General features: G+C 33.2%; 1 protein-coding gene across 4 annotated transcripts in view; it reads left to right on the top strand.

Annotated features, from left to right (window-relative positions):
- Positions 1-16617, top strand: part of DMD (dystrophin) — a 2105574-nt gene that overhangs the window by 895098 nt on the left and 1193859 nt on the right. For all 4 annotated transcript variants that reach the window (XM_054470954.2, XM_063660502.1, XM_054470953.2 and 1 more), the window contains exon 42: positions 10852-11046. In XM_054470954.2, coding sequence (XP_054326929.1) covers positions 10852-11046 — 195 coding nt within the window. The remainder of the gene's footprint in view (positions 1-10851; positions 11047-16617) is intronic.

The raw sequence follows: 16617 nt of genomic DNA, 5'->3' as shown, positions 1-16617 counted from the left end.
TAAGCTTTGACCAGATAAATCATGCAAATTATGTATAATTCACAATAATAGGTTTTTAAATTAATTATCTTCAGAGTTGAGTGTGATTACTTACAGATTTAGGCTGTGTCTACCTGAAAACAAAATACAGTGTATTAGCAATTCAATGAAATCAATCAGATATAGAATAATAATAAATTGGTTTAGTTTTCACCTTGTGACATTTTAGTTTGGATTTAGTAGCCTGTCTTAATTACCTTTGTGAAAAAACTTGGCTACAAGTATTTTCTGATCGATATAATACTAGCATTATAATTATTCATATAATCTTAGTTTTCACATTTTTAAAATAGAACACGTTGTTATATTTTAATAAGCAATTTGAAAAAGATACAAATGTTTCTCTCTTGTATGATTGCCATTATAAAAGAATATTAATTGAGTGCTCATTAGGTAACTTTAACCACATTAATTACTAGATAGCCCTTTGGACAGAGACTGAGTAGAATAAAAAACGATTACAGAACATACTTTGGTATTAACCTTTTCTATAAATAAAATGTATTGTCATTCTCTAGATTAGCACTGTCCAATAGAACTTTCTGAGATGATGGCAATGTTCTATATCTACACTGTCCAATAAAGTAGCTATTGAGGCTACTGAGAACTTAAAACATGGCTAGTAAAAACAGATGTACTAAATATTTAATTGTATTTGCTTTGAAATAATTTAGATTTACATTTCTTCCGTCAAGTGTAGCTAATGACTACCATACTGGATAGTGTAATTATAGGCATCTTTACTATCATTCGCATTTCTAATAGAATACTTTATTGAAAAACATAATTATGACACATGCATATTTAGACATAGATACTGAGTTGCTGCATTAATCTAGAGATAGTGTCCACATTTTCTGAGGGGTGTGGACAAATGTAATATAGAAATAAAAGTGTGAGTTTATTCTGAAAAAGCTACTCAAGTTGACAGATCCACAAGGCAACAGAAGTTAAAAGTGATATAGTAGGGTGAAATATAACTGCGGTATTTAAGATCTTTCCATACTTATTTTTTCTTGTGTTACTTTTATTTTCACACTGAATTAAGTATGTGTGTGAGGTGGAGGGAGGGTTCGATTTGCTTGTCAACATACAAAAAGATTGCTATAACAAGTATTCCCAAGCTGACATTTTGGAATAGCTTAAAATAAAAAATATATACTAGATATATAAATGAAAACTTTTATGAGAAGAGTTTGGGAAGAGTTATCAAAGGTTAAAATGATTTTTTGAATACATGTCTTCTCATAGCCTTCAATTTGCTAATAGACATTATGACACCCATGAAGAAGCTAAAATTAGCGTATCTTAATATTGTCTATATGTCATTACCTCAAATAATTGCTTATGTTTGTATTCATGTATAATGAGTTACATTAGTACCTAAGAGACAATTTAAGGACCTAAGCATGCATGTACAATAGCATGTAGCTAATGTGCTATGAATTGGAGAAATGCGACATAGTGAAATCAGATATACCTTTTAAATCTATGACAGTAAAGATTGCATTATGAAATGAAGAAAATATTCCTGTTTGAATTCTGAATATTCCTAAATATAAATTATATTATAAATGTAGATCCCGGCAATTCTAGCCACATATCTATCTTATAATTATCCTGTTAAGTTGATACTTGTTTCTTCATTAATTTATCCAACAAATATTTTTGATAACATACTGTATGCTAGGTACTAGGCATGAGTCTTTGCTGCATTTATTTTTTGCTGCCTTATAAGTTGGCTAGGGTATATAACCTTATCTATTAATTTATAGGTTATATTTTGGAGATGGTTTTACAAAGCAGGCCGTGATTGTTGGTGCTTATATATTGCTGCTTATGTGTTGATACTTATCTTGGTGGCAACCAAAGCCCTCTTCTTTCTCTTCTCTCACAGGCCATACTTAGTGACTAAAATTTTATCAAGTTACTAATTTATGTTAATTCTTTGAAAATCTGTATAAAAATGCAAATGTTGTCCTTTGAAACAAAAGACTTTAAACCACTATAAGCCATTAACACATTTTCCAGATTCAGTTTATCAGCTTAATTAGAGAGTAATTGAGCTTGGCCCTGAGGAATTAGGTAAATTTCATGGTGTAGAAAGTCAGAATCCACATGAGGCAGGTCAATGAGCAGGTCTGTCCAGACCTTTTGTCTAGGACACTATTTATACCTGGCCTTCTAGAAGTAGGGTGTATTTAAAGACTGGCAAATCCAACGTCATCTGCATATCTTTTTCACTGACAGCCTGCCCTGCTTTAAAAATGAATTCTAATTTTAGAAAATAAATAATATGGGTATAAAGGATGATTTTCTTTCATATTTTACCTTGATTATTTTATGTAAGTGAGTTTTATTCTTTTTAAACAAAGGGGTAAATTGTTGATCAATTCTTAATAATTATTCTGAGGTGGACATGCTCTTTTTTTGGTTACATAGCTTCACATAAGCAATTTTATAGATGATGCAATAGGAAGGGGGAAATCACATAAGAGCAAACACTCTCTCATTGCTATTTTTTCTATGTGGGGTCATAACCAATATGCTTAGACTCATGAGATTGATTATTCAAGGTCTTTCTACCCAGTGACTCGACTAAAACATACAAAATGAAGTACTGTCAGAATGCTGTTATTGTCATGCCATTACATGTATCCAAAACAGTGACAATGCAGATTAAAACCATACCCATCTCATCTGCGTCATGTTCTTTTGTTTTTATGCTTTATTGTTTGGGGTTTTTTAATCACCCTGGAACGATACAATATTTTTGCCTAATTTGTTTGTGATTTGCATTTTTATGCTTATAATGTCTATTATTATTATCCAGGAGAAATAAATAAAAAAACTCTCAACTTTCTTTATTACTGTAATGATTCTTAGAAGGAAACTTGTCTTTCTCTGAAGACTTGTGGGGCTAAGAGACAGAGCTACTTGTCTAAGACTTAAGTCTTTCCCGTTGTCTTTTCATTTATGACCCATCAGAACCTGCTTTAAGCCTGCAGTCCTATTTTGGATTTACATATCATTGTGTTATTACATTTAAATCATAATATTTAAGAATGTCCTTTTGAGGAAAGATAATCAGATATAAACTGACATACTTTCATATTATGGCTCATAGATTTTCATATTATAGCTCACAGTAAATCATTAATAAATCTTACTTTGAGGATTTGCTTATTTTCATCTTCATTAACACCAATGAAGTTAAAAAAAAATGGCTCCATCACTATTTTACTGTTTTTGGTCAAGATAATAGTCTATTTTTGTTAGACTTTTGATGCATTGATATATTTTTCATGTGCTATATTTATATGAGATATATAGTTATTTTGTGGCATGTCATAATAATATGTTATATAGCACATTTTTCTTCTTAAATTTCTTTGACCTCATAACTCATAAATGGGCCAGTAACCTCAATGCATTTAAAGGAGAGAGAAGTCTTTGAAATCATGGAGGAAAACATTTTCTTTAAAAACCTAGACATAATGCACCATTTGTTCCAAAACAGGATTGCTTTTATCCTATGCAGTTAAGGTCCTTCAAGAAACAAATTTTATGTAATGAAAAGAATGTGATAACTGAAGTTTCAGATAAATGAAAATTTATTCAAAACTTTGTGAGTGATACCTGTGCCTACTTACACAGCTCAGAATCTCAAAACTGTTTTGACTTTAAGTTTAGATGATACAAATCATAAGTTTGTTCTATAATAGGCATTAAGCATTGATTGAACTTTTCAATTTTTAAATAGAAATAGGCATTTTATGGTTTCTTTCACATATCTTTTTTTTTTTTCTAGAAAATGAGGCTAGTATATTCTTTGGGGTATATATGGTTAAAAATGAAAATAAACACAAGGAAATAAAATGAATTAATCAGATTATAGCATTTCCTTGCTAATGATGCATGAGTATCTATAATGATATAAGGTGGTAAAGAACATTAACAAAAGCAAGTTGATTTTCAAAAGGTTAGACAGGATTTGTACACATCAGAACTCAGAAGGATATAATTATTCAAGGCAGAGTTAATGAAATTCAAATGAAAAGGATTAATCTGAATGAGTACCTGGATTTTGCATAAAGAAGAGAAAATGAACATGATATTTCCAATTACAGTGATTTTTAAATAACTGTCTGAAATTTTTATTAAACCAAACTGAAAGTCATTCAATGGATGTAGTTTACTCATTATAGATTTGCATGACTGTGTCAATAGGAATGCTATACTTTTAAGAAATAGATAGTAAACTAGATCTCCAAATGTCTGGTTCTGTTTTGATTCAGTTTCTGGTAGTTTCTTGTATATGAAAATTACAAAATGTCTATATATTAAACATTTTATATATCAGATTGCTATAATAAATGAGAATATTCAAACTTAATAAAACGGAATTTTCTAGAAAATGAGTTCACAGTTTTCCAGTGGTGTCAAAAAGTTATTTTGGAATATTTCTATTTCTCAAGAAAGTTCACAGGATCAACCCTTAGTTTTCTCTAGTCAGTTGATCTGTACCACTTAGTGTCTGTTATCTATGATGACTGGACACTACGTATCAAGATAGTAAATCCTTCAATAGATCTGTCTTCGTTAACTATATTTAAAGTATAACATTAACCTTTTAGACTTTATAACATATAGCTGAATTGTTGCCCATAGGTAATTGTAATCAGAAGCATCTTAGAAATTCCAGGTATTCTAATTTATCTTTAAAACGGAAAGAAAAATTTTTAAAAGATTACTTAATTATCAGTAGTTTAAGATAGAGATGATTTTTCTCATTCAGATTTTTCTAAAGTAATAAACTATACCTTTTTATTGATTATGTTCAACCGTAAGAATTTTAATATTTCTAAGCGTTCTAGAAAATGTGTTCATGCCATGGCTGAGCATTGAGGGATTATTTCCATGTATTGACACTGATTGTTCTATGACTTATTTGTGACAATCTTGAAAATAATCACAATATGCATATTATTAGAGCATTCTCAACCTGCAGTTCAGTGGCTAATATTTCTTTTAAGAGTATTTCAATCAGGTTAATAAAAGCTTGTTCATTATTAAAAAGTTTGTAAAAAATGATTTCTAGAACCAGATATAGAATTACAATTATTTGTCACTTATTTTGGGATCTAAAATTTTCTTAAAAATTGAACTCTTGTACACAGAGTAAAAGGATGGTTACCAGAAAAATTGGCAATTTAATTAGATGCCACATAACATTCTTCTAAAAGAGATTTTCATTGAAAGATAGGTGAAAATGGCTTTTAGTTTAATGCTCTGAAAAATATTTGTCAAATCGGTATGTAATAATCTATGGCAGACACATGGGGTCAGGTGGAGAGAAGCTTAACAGATGAGAATCCAGGGTACGGTGTGCTGCCTACATTCTTTAAGCCCTGGTTAAGGACTATGATTAATACTGGATCTTATTTGCTGAGACACAGAATTCTGGTCTGAGAGCACGAATTATTATTTTTTAAGTAACTCTAATTTTTATCCAGTGTCACTGAATGATTTTTTCTTTTTTTTAAATTATACTTAAGTCCTGGGATACATGTACAGAATGTGCAGGTTTGTTACATAGGTATGCATGTTCCATCGTGGTTTGCTGCACCCATCAACCTGTCATCTACATTAGGTATTTCTCCTAATGCTATCCCTCCCCTTGCCCCGCACCCCCCAACAGGCCCCGGTGTGTGATGTTGCCCTCCCTGCACCCATATGTTTTCATTGTTCGACTCCCATTATCAGTGGGAACATGCGGTGTTTGGTTTTCTGTTCCTGTGTTAGTTTGCTGAGAATGATGGTTTCTAGTTTCATCCCTGTTCCTGCAAAGGACACGAACTCATTCTTTTTTATGGCTGCATAGTGTTCCATGGAGTATATGTGTCAATTTTCTTTATCGAGTCTATCACTGATGGGCATTTGGGTTGGTTCCAATTCTTTGCCATTGTGAACAGTGCTGCAATAAACTTACGTGTGCATGTGTCTTTATAGTAGGATGATTTATAATCCTTTGGGTATATATCCAGTAATGGGATTGCTGGGTCAAATGGTATTTCTGGTTCTAGATCCTTGAGTAATCGGCACACTGTCTTCCACAGTGGTGGAACTAATTTACACTCCCACCAACAGTGTAAAAGAGTTCCTATTTCTCCACATCCTCGCCAGCATCGGTTGTTTCCTGACTTTTTAATGATCGCCATTCTAACTGGTGTGAGATGCTATCTCATCGTGGTTTTGACTTGCATTTCTCTACTGACCAGTGATGATGAGGTTTTTTCCATACGTTTGTTGGCCGCATAAATGTCTTCTTTTGCGAAGCGTCTGTTCATATTCTTTGCCCACTTTCTGATGGGGTCTTTTTTTTCTTGTAAATTTGTTTAAGTTCCTTATAGATTCTGGAGATTAGCCCTTTGTCAGATGGATAGATTGCAAAAGTTCTATCCCATTCTGTAGGTTGCCTGTTCACTCTCATGATAGTGTCTTTTGCTGTGCTCTTTAGTTTAATTAGATCCCATTTGTCAATTTTGGCTTTTGTTGCCATTGCTTTTGGTGTTTTAGTCATGAAGTCTTTGCCCATGCCTGTGTCCTGAATGGTATTGCCTAGGTTTTCTTCTAGGGTTTTTATGGTTTTAGGTCTTAGGTTTAAGTCTTTAATCCATCATGAGTCAATTTTTGTATAAGGTGTAAGAAAGGGGTCCTGTTTCCGTTTTCTGCATGTGGCTAGCTAGTTTTCCGAACACCATTTATTAAATAGGGAATCTTTTCCACATTGCTTGTTTTTGTCAGGTTTGTCAAAGATCAGATGGTTGTAGATGTGTGGTGTTATTTCTGAGGCCTCTGTGCTGTTCCGTTGGTCTATAGATATGTGTTTTGCTATCAGTACAACCTGTTTTGGTTACTGTAGCGTTATAGTATAGTTTGAAGTCAGGTAACATGATGCCTCCAGCTTTGTTATTCTTGCTTAGAATTGTCTTGGCTGTATGGGCCCTTTTTTGGTTCCATATGAAATGTAAAGTAGTTTGTTCTAATTCTGTGAAGAAAGTCAGTGGTAGCTTGATGGGAGTAGCATTGAATCTTTAAATTACTTTGGGCACTATGGCCATTTTCATGATATTGAGTCTTCCTTTCCATAAGCATGGAATGTTTTTCCATTTGTTTGGGTCCTCTCTTATTTCCTTGAGCAGTGGTTTGTAGTTCTCCTTGAAGAGGCCCTTCACATCCCTTGTAAGTTGTATTCCCAGGTATTTTATTCTCTTTGTAGCAATTTTTAATGGTAGTTCTCTCATTATTTGGCTCTCTGTCTGTCATTGGTTTATAGGAATGGTTGTGATTTTTGCACGTTGATTTTGTATCCTGAGACTTTGCTGAAGTTGCTTATCAGCTTAAAGAGTTTTTGGGCTGAGACGATGGGGTTTTCTAAATATACAATCATGTCATCTGCAAACAGAGATAATATGACTTCCTCTCTTCCTATTTGAATATCTTTCTTTCTTTCTCTTGCCTGATTGCCCTGGCCAGAACTTCCAATACTATGTTGAATAGGAGTGGTGAGAGAGGGCATCCTTGTCTTGTGCCAGTTTTCAAAGGGAATGCTTCTAGCTTTTACCCATTCAGTATGATATTGGCTGTGGGTTTGTCATAGATAGCTCTTAATATTTTGAGATTTGTCCCATCAATAACTAGTTTATTGAGTGTTTTTAACATGAAGGGGTGTTGAATTTATCGAAGACCTTTTCTGCATCTGTTGAGATAATCATGTGGTTTTTTTTGGTCATTGGTTCTGTTTATGTGATGGATTACATTTATTAATTTGCGTATGTTGAAACAGATTTGCATCCCAGGGATGAAGCCTACTTGATCGTGGTGGGTATGGTTTTTAATGTGCTATTGGATTTGGTTTGCCAGTGTTTTATTGAGGATTTTCTTTTTTGCTGTGTCTTTGCCAGGTTTTGGTATCAGGATGTAGCTGGCCTCATAAAAAGAGTTAGGGAAGAATTTCTTTTCTTTTGTATTGCTTGGAATAGTTTTAGAAGGAATGGTACCAGCTCCTCTTTGTATCTCTGGTAGAATTCAGCTGTGAATCCGTCTGGTCCTGGGCTTTTTTTGTTTGTTTGTTTTTTTTTTTTTTGGTTGTTAGGCTATTACTGCCTCAATTTCAGAACTTGTTATTGGTCTATTCAGGGATTCAACTTCTTCCTGGTTTAGTCTTGGGAGGGTATATGTGTCCAGGAATTTATCCATTTCTTGTAGATTTTCTAGTTTATTTGCGTAGAGGTGTTTATAGTATTCTCTGATGGTAGTTTGTATTTCTGTGGGATCGGTGGTGATATCCCCTTTATCATTTTTTATTGTGTCTCTTTGATTCTTTTCTCTTTTCTTCTTTATTAGTCTGGCTAGTGGTGTATCTATTTTGTTAATCTTTTCAAAAAACCAGCTCCCGGATTCACTGGCAAATCTCATTTTTATTTAAAGTTCCTTTGTGCAAATGCCAAAAGTCAAAATTTGGGTTTGAAATTTCGTTTAAGGAAGTTAAATACAAGTTAGTAAACAAAAGTGAGTGTATTTTGAGTGTCTTTTTCTTCATTGTATTTGACCATACAGCTAAGTTTCTTGCTCGCTATAATCCACAATTACTATATTTATTAAGCACCAATATGAATTTAAGATAGCTGAGAGCATCTCAAATGGAAGTAATGAAGATTGAGGAAACTACATATCAAAGAATAATCAGAAAATAGATATATAGATCTTAGAATTATTTTTCTTTTAAGAAAAAGTGATGAGGACATGCATCAAAACTTTTTTGAATTCCTACTGTTATGTTTAAGGCCACGCAGATTTTTTTCTAAATATTTTCAAGATATGTCCAATTATGAAACAACTACCTTGATTAAACAACAAAATAAAGAATAAATAAGTAAATAAATGAAAAACTACAACTTGTCCTCTACTTACTCTGTTCCTGATAACAAAAACCTTTGTTTTCCAAAAACTTACAGGTGTAAAATGTATCATTAAAGGCAGATATAATTGCACCATTAGAAAGTATTATAAGAAATATGCTTGCTTTAGGTGATGTGAAGCTATCTTTACCGCAGGGGTTAAAGCAACTAATGCGAATAAGAAAGACGAGCTTATTAACTTGTGAATTTCATTAAGAACAACATAATGGTCACCAACCAATGTAATGCGTGCAAAACACAAGCTTGTGTTACTTGTGCTGTTGATTCTACTAAGTGTTTAATGAGTCGTGAAAATTTCACATTCAAATAGCCTGCTGAGTTATTTTTCTTTTAAATGTGTAAAATGCTTATGATGAAATAGTGAAATTAAGAATTTCTTAAGAAATCTGTTAAATTCTGAATTTTATTTATCAAACTCTGGCTCAAGTTTCTAATATCCTTTTAAATGTAAATGAGAAATATATGTACATTATTCCATTGATCATGTGCCATGGATTTGGTCCAGATATACACAATAAAACAAATGTTGTAAAAGGTATAATTATTTAAAAGCTAATTTGTGCAATTCTGTGAATTTGCTATATCAGAAGTAGATGAGATATCTAAATTAGAATTATTTCATTTTTTATATCATGTAAGAATTGAGTATGAAAATCCTAGGTCAGAGAAATTAAAAAGAAAACATACAGTGACCAGCTTATAAATTTTACTCCTCTTTGTATGGGGTTCAGTCTAGTATCCCCAAAGTCCAATTTATTACATTACTGCAAAAAGAAGTATGGTGTTGTCATAAAAGGCTGTGCAGTAATAAATGGCTATGTTAGCATGCTTATCGTCTGAACTTCCCCAGAGACCCTACCACTGAAACCCTCAGATGACCTCATCAACAGGCTGGTGGCAGTTGATCAATTCTAGACAAAGTTACTGGGAGAATAATTTCAGTTACAAGAATTTTGCTGCCTATAGTGTAGACAGAAGAGAGCAGAGGTCATCCATCTTTCTGAATTTGCGTGCCAAGTAGTATTTATTTTTTGCTCTTATAAAGAATAGGGAAAGAGGTATTACTGGGAAACTCCAAAAGGACTCTGGAGCTGGAAATTCTCATCATGTCTAGCACTTGGATCCCAGTCAGAGAAGTGTAGGTGCAAGAGAAGAGGCTAGTGCTCCCTTATATCTCAGGACATTGTGGAGTTCTTTTTAAAATATAAATTCCACAGTCAGTTCTGCTCATATAGCAGCTTAATTAGCATCTTAACTTAGCAAGAGACTAGCAACAAAAACAGGAGCTAAAGTCTAGAATTTGGAGGAGAAGAGGGCTTAATACAAAGTTACATACCAGCCTAACTACTTCGTATCTGTTGTATCTCAATGAACTTTCCTATAGATATAGAAAAGTTGCCTGTGTTAGGAATAAAACAGATATGAACCCCCCTCACCCAATCCCATATCTAGATTTCCAGGAAAATTAGAATTTTAAATGCCAGTTGCAAATTAGAATTAGAAATTTAAATGCCGGTTGCAAAAATCATCTTTTTCTTAGGATAAAATTACTCTCCTTATGACCTCATGGTCTTTCATCGTATATTTATGGTGCTAATATGTGTGTGTCGCTTATTATGAAATGCTTTGAACACTTTTTGGATAAAGTAGGTATATAATTCATAAATAATCTTTTTACTAGACTTACCGTCATGAGGTTTTGAATCCAGATTCAGCCCAGTTTGTAGATTCACTTGTCAGCTGTAGAATGAGACCTATATAAACTTAATGGAGGAGTTTTCACTGTTAGGAAGCTAAAAAAAATTGTTCTTTTGTATATCTATACCAGCACACTGTCCGTGAAGAAACGATGATGGTGATGACTGAAGACATGCCTTTGGAAATTTCTTATGTGCCTTCTACTTATTTGACTGAAATCACTCATGTCTCACAAGCCCTATCAGAAGTGGAACAACTTCTCAATGCTCCTGACCTCTGTGCTAAGGACTTTGAAGATCTCTTTAAGCAAGAGGAGTCTCTGAAGGTAAAAGGAAAGCACTTTCATTCATATTTTACAAGGTGATCATACTGATCATTCATAGTGCCAGAACAATTGACTTAAATTGTATGCATCATGATGGCATTTTGACTTACACATGGAATCCTTAAAACTACTTGATAGTGTGGTTAGCTTCAGAAATCTAGGGTAGAAAGACATAAGTTAGAAGATGTATTTTACAATATGTAGCGTTGAGAGACATCCTAAAATGAAGAAATGCAGAAAAATGATCATTTTTACATGCAGTAGGGACAGAAAGGAACCACCAGAAAATAAACTTTGATGGAAGAACAGTTTATTCCTAGCTAATGGATGACTTTCGTTTCATTTTCCAAAAAGGGAAATTAGATTTTTCATTTATATCTAATGTACATTGTTTTTGTTTTATATTTTTTATGTATACCTAGTCAATTTCAAATTAATGTCAATACCTATGCTATAACATGTGGAATAAAATTGAATAGAAATCAATGAAATATTTTCTTTATAACTGCCAGTTAAAGGCTACCAACAAAATCCAGCTGTTTTCAAACCACCAACAGCAAGTTACTGAATTCTGAAGTAAGACAAATCATGATAAGGAAATAGGCTATGAATTTTAGAAGGCAGTGTCTGAAGATAAATGAATGTAGGATCAAGAAAATGTACATAATAATGTGTCTCCAGATAATTTTCATGGTCGTACATTTTACACTCAAAATGAAATATTATAGTATACCCAGAGCTTGGTATTTTCCAATGCAAACAGCATGCCATTACAGGCAAAAGATGGGTTTGCTGTCAGCAGCACATATTAGCTAAAGTATTTTATACTCAAATGGTTTCCTGGAAGCTCATTCTATATCACACATTTGCCTGTATGAATATACAAATAGATAAAGCAATTGTTTGTTTTGGAAATCGGTGTTGCAGTATCTTCAGTGACTTGACTTTAATATCTTACATTATATCAAATAAGCTATAAAATTACACAGTAAAATAAGAGCTTCACAGATCTCTGGAACTATTCCATCCATGTCAGTATGGGCACTGTTTCTTATTCTGTTTGAAGTAAAAGTCAAATCACTTGTTGGTACAATGAAGAAAAAAACCTAATCAGTTAATAAAATAAAGCTGACATGCCAGAATTCCTGTCATTATTTCTATTAACTAAGTTCTCATGGCAGCATAGTTTATAAGTTCATCATTGTGATTCAACATGTAAATTATTGCTAATGAGCTAACATTCATTCCTTCCCAGGTTCATGGACATTTGGTTCAGGAGAGTAGTGACCCTGATCTTATTAAGTTGCCCATTGAATAACTCTGTCTCCGTACCTCTTAGCCTGGCATACTCAGAATGTTAGACTGTTGGCTACACTCATAGTGAATCATTTGTTCATCCTGATCTATTTAATATTATTATAGCTGACATCAATCATAATAGTATTGATTACTGTGGTTTATAATATGGTATTATTGTAGGTTTAATTTAGCTAAATGGTTGAGTCCCCATAAGATGCAGTTGTGGGCCTGATTCCTTCTCTCTCCCAACAAATCTCCAGCAGGTGAATGGGCTCCCTACCTTCGTTGACTTTTTGAAGGGGGATAGTTTTGAGCTCAGTGTTTTCAATGAATATGTATTTCCTGTTAAAGGCATTCATCATTGTCATTATCCAGTAGTAAAAATAGAAAAGCAGTGCATAAATTGTACAGCTGCTGGTTGGGAAGGTTTGAAATTGTGGTTGATTTTATTCCTGACAGATATGCATGAATCAAATTATAGAACTATAGTAGGTATTGCTGTGCTTTAGCATACATATTTTTTTGAAAGTGCAGTATAACAGAAATAATATGTAATATGTTAAAAGAATTACTTTCTAAACATAATACAACTAAAATAGCACCTATGGTTTCAATAGATGTATTGAATTGGAAAGCTACCTAATCTTGTTGACAGAGACTATGCAGATAAACACAAACATATATATAAATATGTATATATACACATACATATATAAATATGTATATATACACATACATATACAAATATGTATATATACATATACATATACAAATATGTATGTATACATATACATATACAAATATGTATGTATACATATACATATACAAATATGTATGTATACATATACATATACAAATATGTATACGTATACGTATACATATATGTATACGTATACGTATACAAATATGTATACGTATACGTATACAAATATGTATACGTATACGTATACAAATATGTATACGTATACGTATACAAATATGTATACGTATACGTATACAAATATGTATACGTATACGTATACAAATATGTATACGTATACGTATACAAATATGTATACGTATACGTATACATGTATATGTGTATGTATACATATATACATATACATATATAAATATGTATATATACATATATATAAATATGTATATATTCACATATATATACACATATATACATATATATGGAAATCTGCATTTAATAGCAAAAACACTAGCTAAGGCAGAGCTAGAGAAGAATGAGAAACATACACATAAGTAATATTTTCTTTCTTATTTCAGAGCCAATATTAGCAGTTAATTGATTGTGATTGCTTATATGTACAAAGTTAATAATGCTCATAACAGACAAGAGTACATAATTTTAGAAGAATTGCAATTTTTGGAAGTTTAGAACAATATTAACTTGCATTTTATTTTTAAGAAAAAATCATTTTCATGATAAAGTTTTCCATAATATAATTACTGTGTTAAACCGTCAAATCCTGCTTTAAAGTATCTCATATGAAAGCATGAACATTGAATTTCTTAGCATCATAAGTTTTAAGTTACCAAAAGGTTTTTTCTTGAGAGAGTTAAATATTTGAAAGCTTATCCTAAAAGCAGAAATGATCCACTTAAAAGACTTAACTGAAAGGATTTATCATCACGTGTCCATATGCCTAATTTTACTGAAAGCATCACTTTTATTGGAGGATGAAACACCCTTGGGATGTCACCCTTATTATTTCCTGACTCAGCATGCCTTGTACTCTGATTGGCAGCTGCCAGATCCAAGTGTCTCTGACTGCTTGCCTTAGGGCTCTCTCTAGTAATCAAAGCTCATGAGTGTCAGGTAGTTAAAGCTCTGCATCCCCCATGTTCCCCAGCAAACCTCAACCAATAACAAATAACTTTTGGTGGATAAATACCACTACTCACTCTTTCTTCAGTTAGGGTAACTCTGAAGTATGATTTATGCTCTGACCCAAAATTCTGTTCCAAGATTAAGACCCCATCGCACACAGTAAAAACCTGCCTCATAGGATACTTTTTACTTGCTCCCTGTCCTACCTTACACACACATTACTAACACCTCCTTGGATCATTCCCAAATACATCCCTTGTCTTCGAATCTGCTTATAGGGGAACTCTATCTAGGCCATTTTTGAAATAAATAATGACATATTTACTGTGTAGTTAGCATTTACGTAGAGACATTCTTAGAAATAGTTCATGCCTTTGGAGTGGAATTCTTCAAGTGATTCTGCTGCTCCCTCATTCAGGGAATCCTTAGCTGTTCATTTAGGCTTGGTATCAATAAATGTGAATTTTTAGGACAAAAATAAGAACATAGCTTATAATAAGAATGACAACTATGCTTTACCTTTTGCAATAATGAGAATCAATTTACAGCTAATATTATTCTTTATGGTAGAGCAGAAAGTTTTCACCCGAAGATCATGAACAAGACAAGGATATCTGCCCACATCCCTTCAATGTTCAACATTGCACTGGAGTTTCAAATCACTGAAAGGAGGAGGAAGGGAGGGAGGAAGTAAGGAAGAAAGAGAGTGAGGAAAGGAGGGAGGGAGAATTGAAGAAAAGAAATAAAATAAGGAGAAAAAGAAGGAGGAAATAAATGGAAGGAATGAAAAAATATCAGGCACACATCATTTCAATTGTCTCATCAAAACCAATTATAGTACAGATGCCTTGTTTGGAGTGAATAAAATGTGCTATACTTTGGGTAACCAAGAGGATGATGAAAAATGTGGCCATATGAAGAAAGCTCACAGGTAGCAGACATGGTGGCCCTAATGTAGATTTTAAATAGGATCAAGAAACAGAGACAACTCTTGTTCCACTTCGAGATCACAAGGGAAAGCTGGTAGGGAGCTTATAAGCCAAAGATAGTGTGAAGCAAAGTTGTTCAAGTCCTCTTGAGTTCAGGTTTTTTGCATTGCTCTTGAGAAATAAAAAACTGTTAGGACAAGTAAACCTAAGGAATGTGGATTCATATATTCCAAAAATATTTATTAAGCTCCTAGTGTGTACCACACACTATTCTAAGTGCTTATAAAACAGTGAAAAAGACTAATGAATCTTTGCCCTCATACAGCTTTTATTATAACATTGGGAGACAGAATAGAAGCAAGCAAACAAAGAAAAATGATAAGCAAATATTGTGTATTGCTGGGTGATAACGTATTTTGGGGAAAAAAAAAAGAATCTGTTAAGGGGATATAGGACCACTACAGGGGTAGATGTAGGTATAATTGAAAGTGGTGGGATTGCAATTTCAAATAGGGTAGAAATGACCTTTGAGCAAAGATTGGAAGAAGGTAAGGGAGTCAGCCATGGAGTCTGAGTAGAGGAAATAGAGTAAAGGCCCAAACGTGGGACTGAGCTTATCTTAATCAAACACCAACAAGAACGCCAAAGTGGCTGAAGCAAAACAAGCCAGCGGAAGGGTAGAAAGAGATGACGTTATGGGAGTTGTGAGTGTCCAGATTGTGGAGGGCCTTTGGGGCCATTGTAAAGAAGATTCTAAATGAGATGAGAGCAATTGTTAAGTTTTTGAGTAGTTGAGTGGCATGATCTCAATCATGTTTTAAAAGGATCACACTGACTTCTGGGTTGAGGGTAGAACTGTAGGGGTCCCATAATAGAAGCAACAAGAGTTGGAAAAGAGATGCTGGTGGCTTGGACTCGGTCGGTAGTGAGAGAATGTCAGATTCTGGAAATATTTTGAAATTAGAGATAGCAGATTTATTTCTGTGGTCACACAGAAGCTTAAGCATGCATCTATGAAAACCCATTCTCAGCAGACTTGGGGCTGAGTTAGAATTTTGGTGTCGTAAAACTTAGCAGAAGATCCCTTGAGAGATGTACGATTTCTTCTCATATTTTAGTCTTCAATACTTCAGTCTTGCCTTGAAGTGGGGACAAAAGTACTGGCAACAGAGATTTTTAATACACTGGTTAAGATCTTTCTCCTCTGGAATCTGTTTCATAGCACTTAAGCACAAATTTAATAATCCCAATTAGTTAAATGAAGGCAAAATTATGCCATGAGCAAAGTGACTGCTTTTCTATTCTGGTGTTAGGAGAATTAGATAATAGCAAGAGGCACAATATGTACAAATCCAAACAAAATATCTGAAGGAAAATAAAAGAATGATTGTTTATATGCATATTGTAATACAGGGGCATATTAGATTGTTTATATGCATATTGTAATACAGGGACATTTAATAATATTGGAATAAAAGAATATTGCAATTACTCTAAATAATC

Source organism: Pongo pygmaeus, chromosome X (assembly GCF_028885625.2).
Source record: "Pongo pygmaeus isolate AG05252 chromosome X, NHGRI_mPonPyg2-v2.0_pri, whole genome shotgun sequence".
NCBI lineage: Eukaryota > Metazoa > Chordata > Mammalia > Primates > Hominidae > Pongo > Pongo pygmaeus.
Note: the sequence above shows the minus strand (reverse complement) of the source record. Positions and strands in the feature narration are given on the sequence as shown.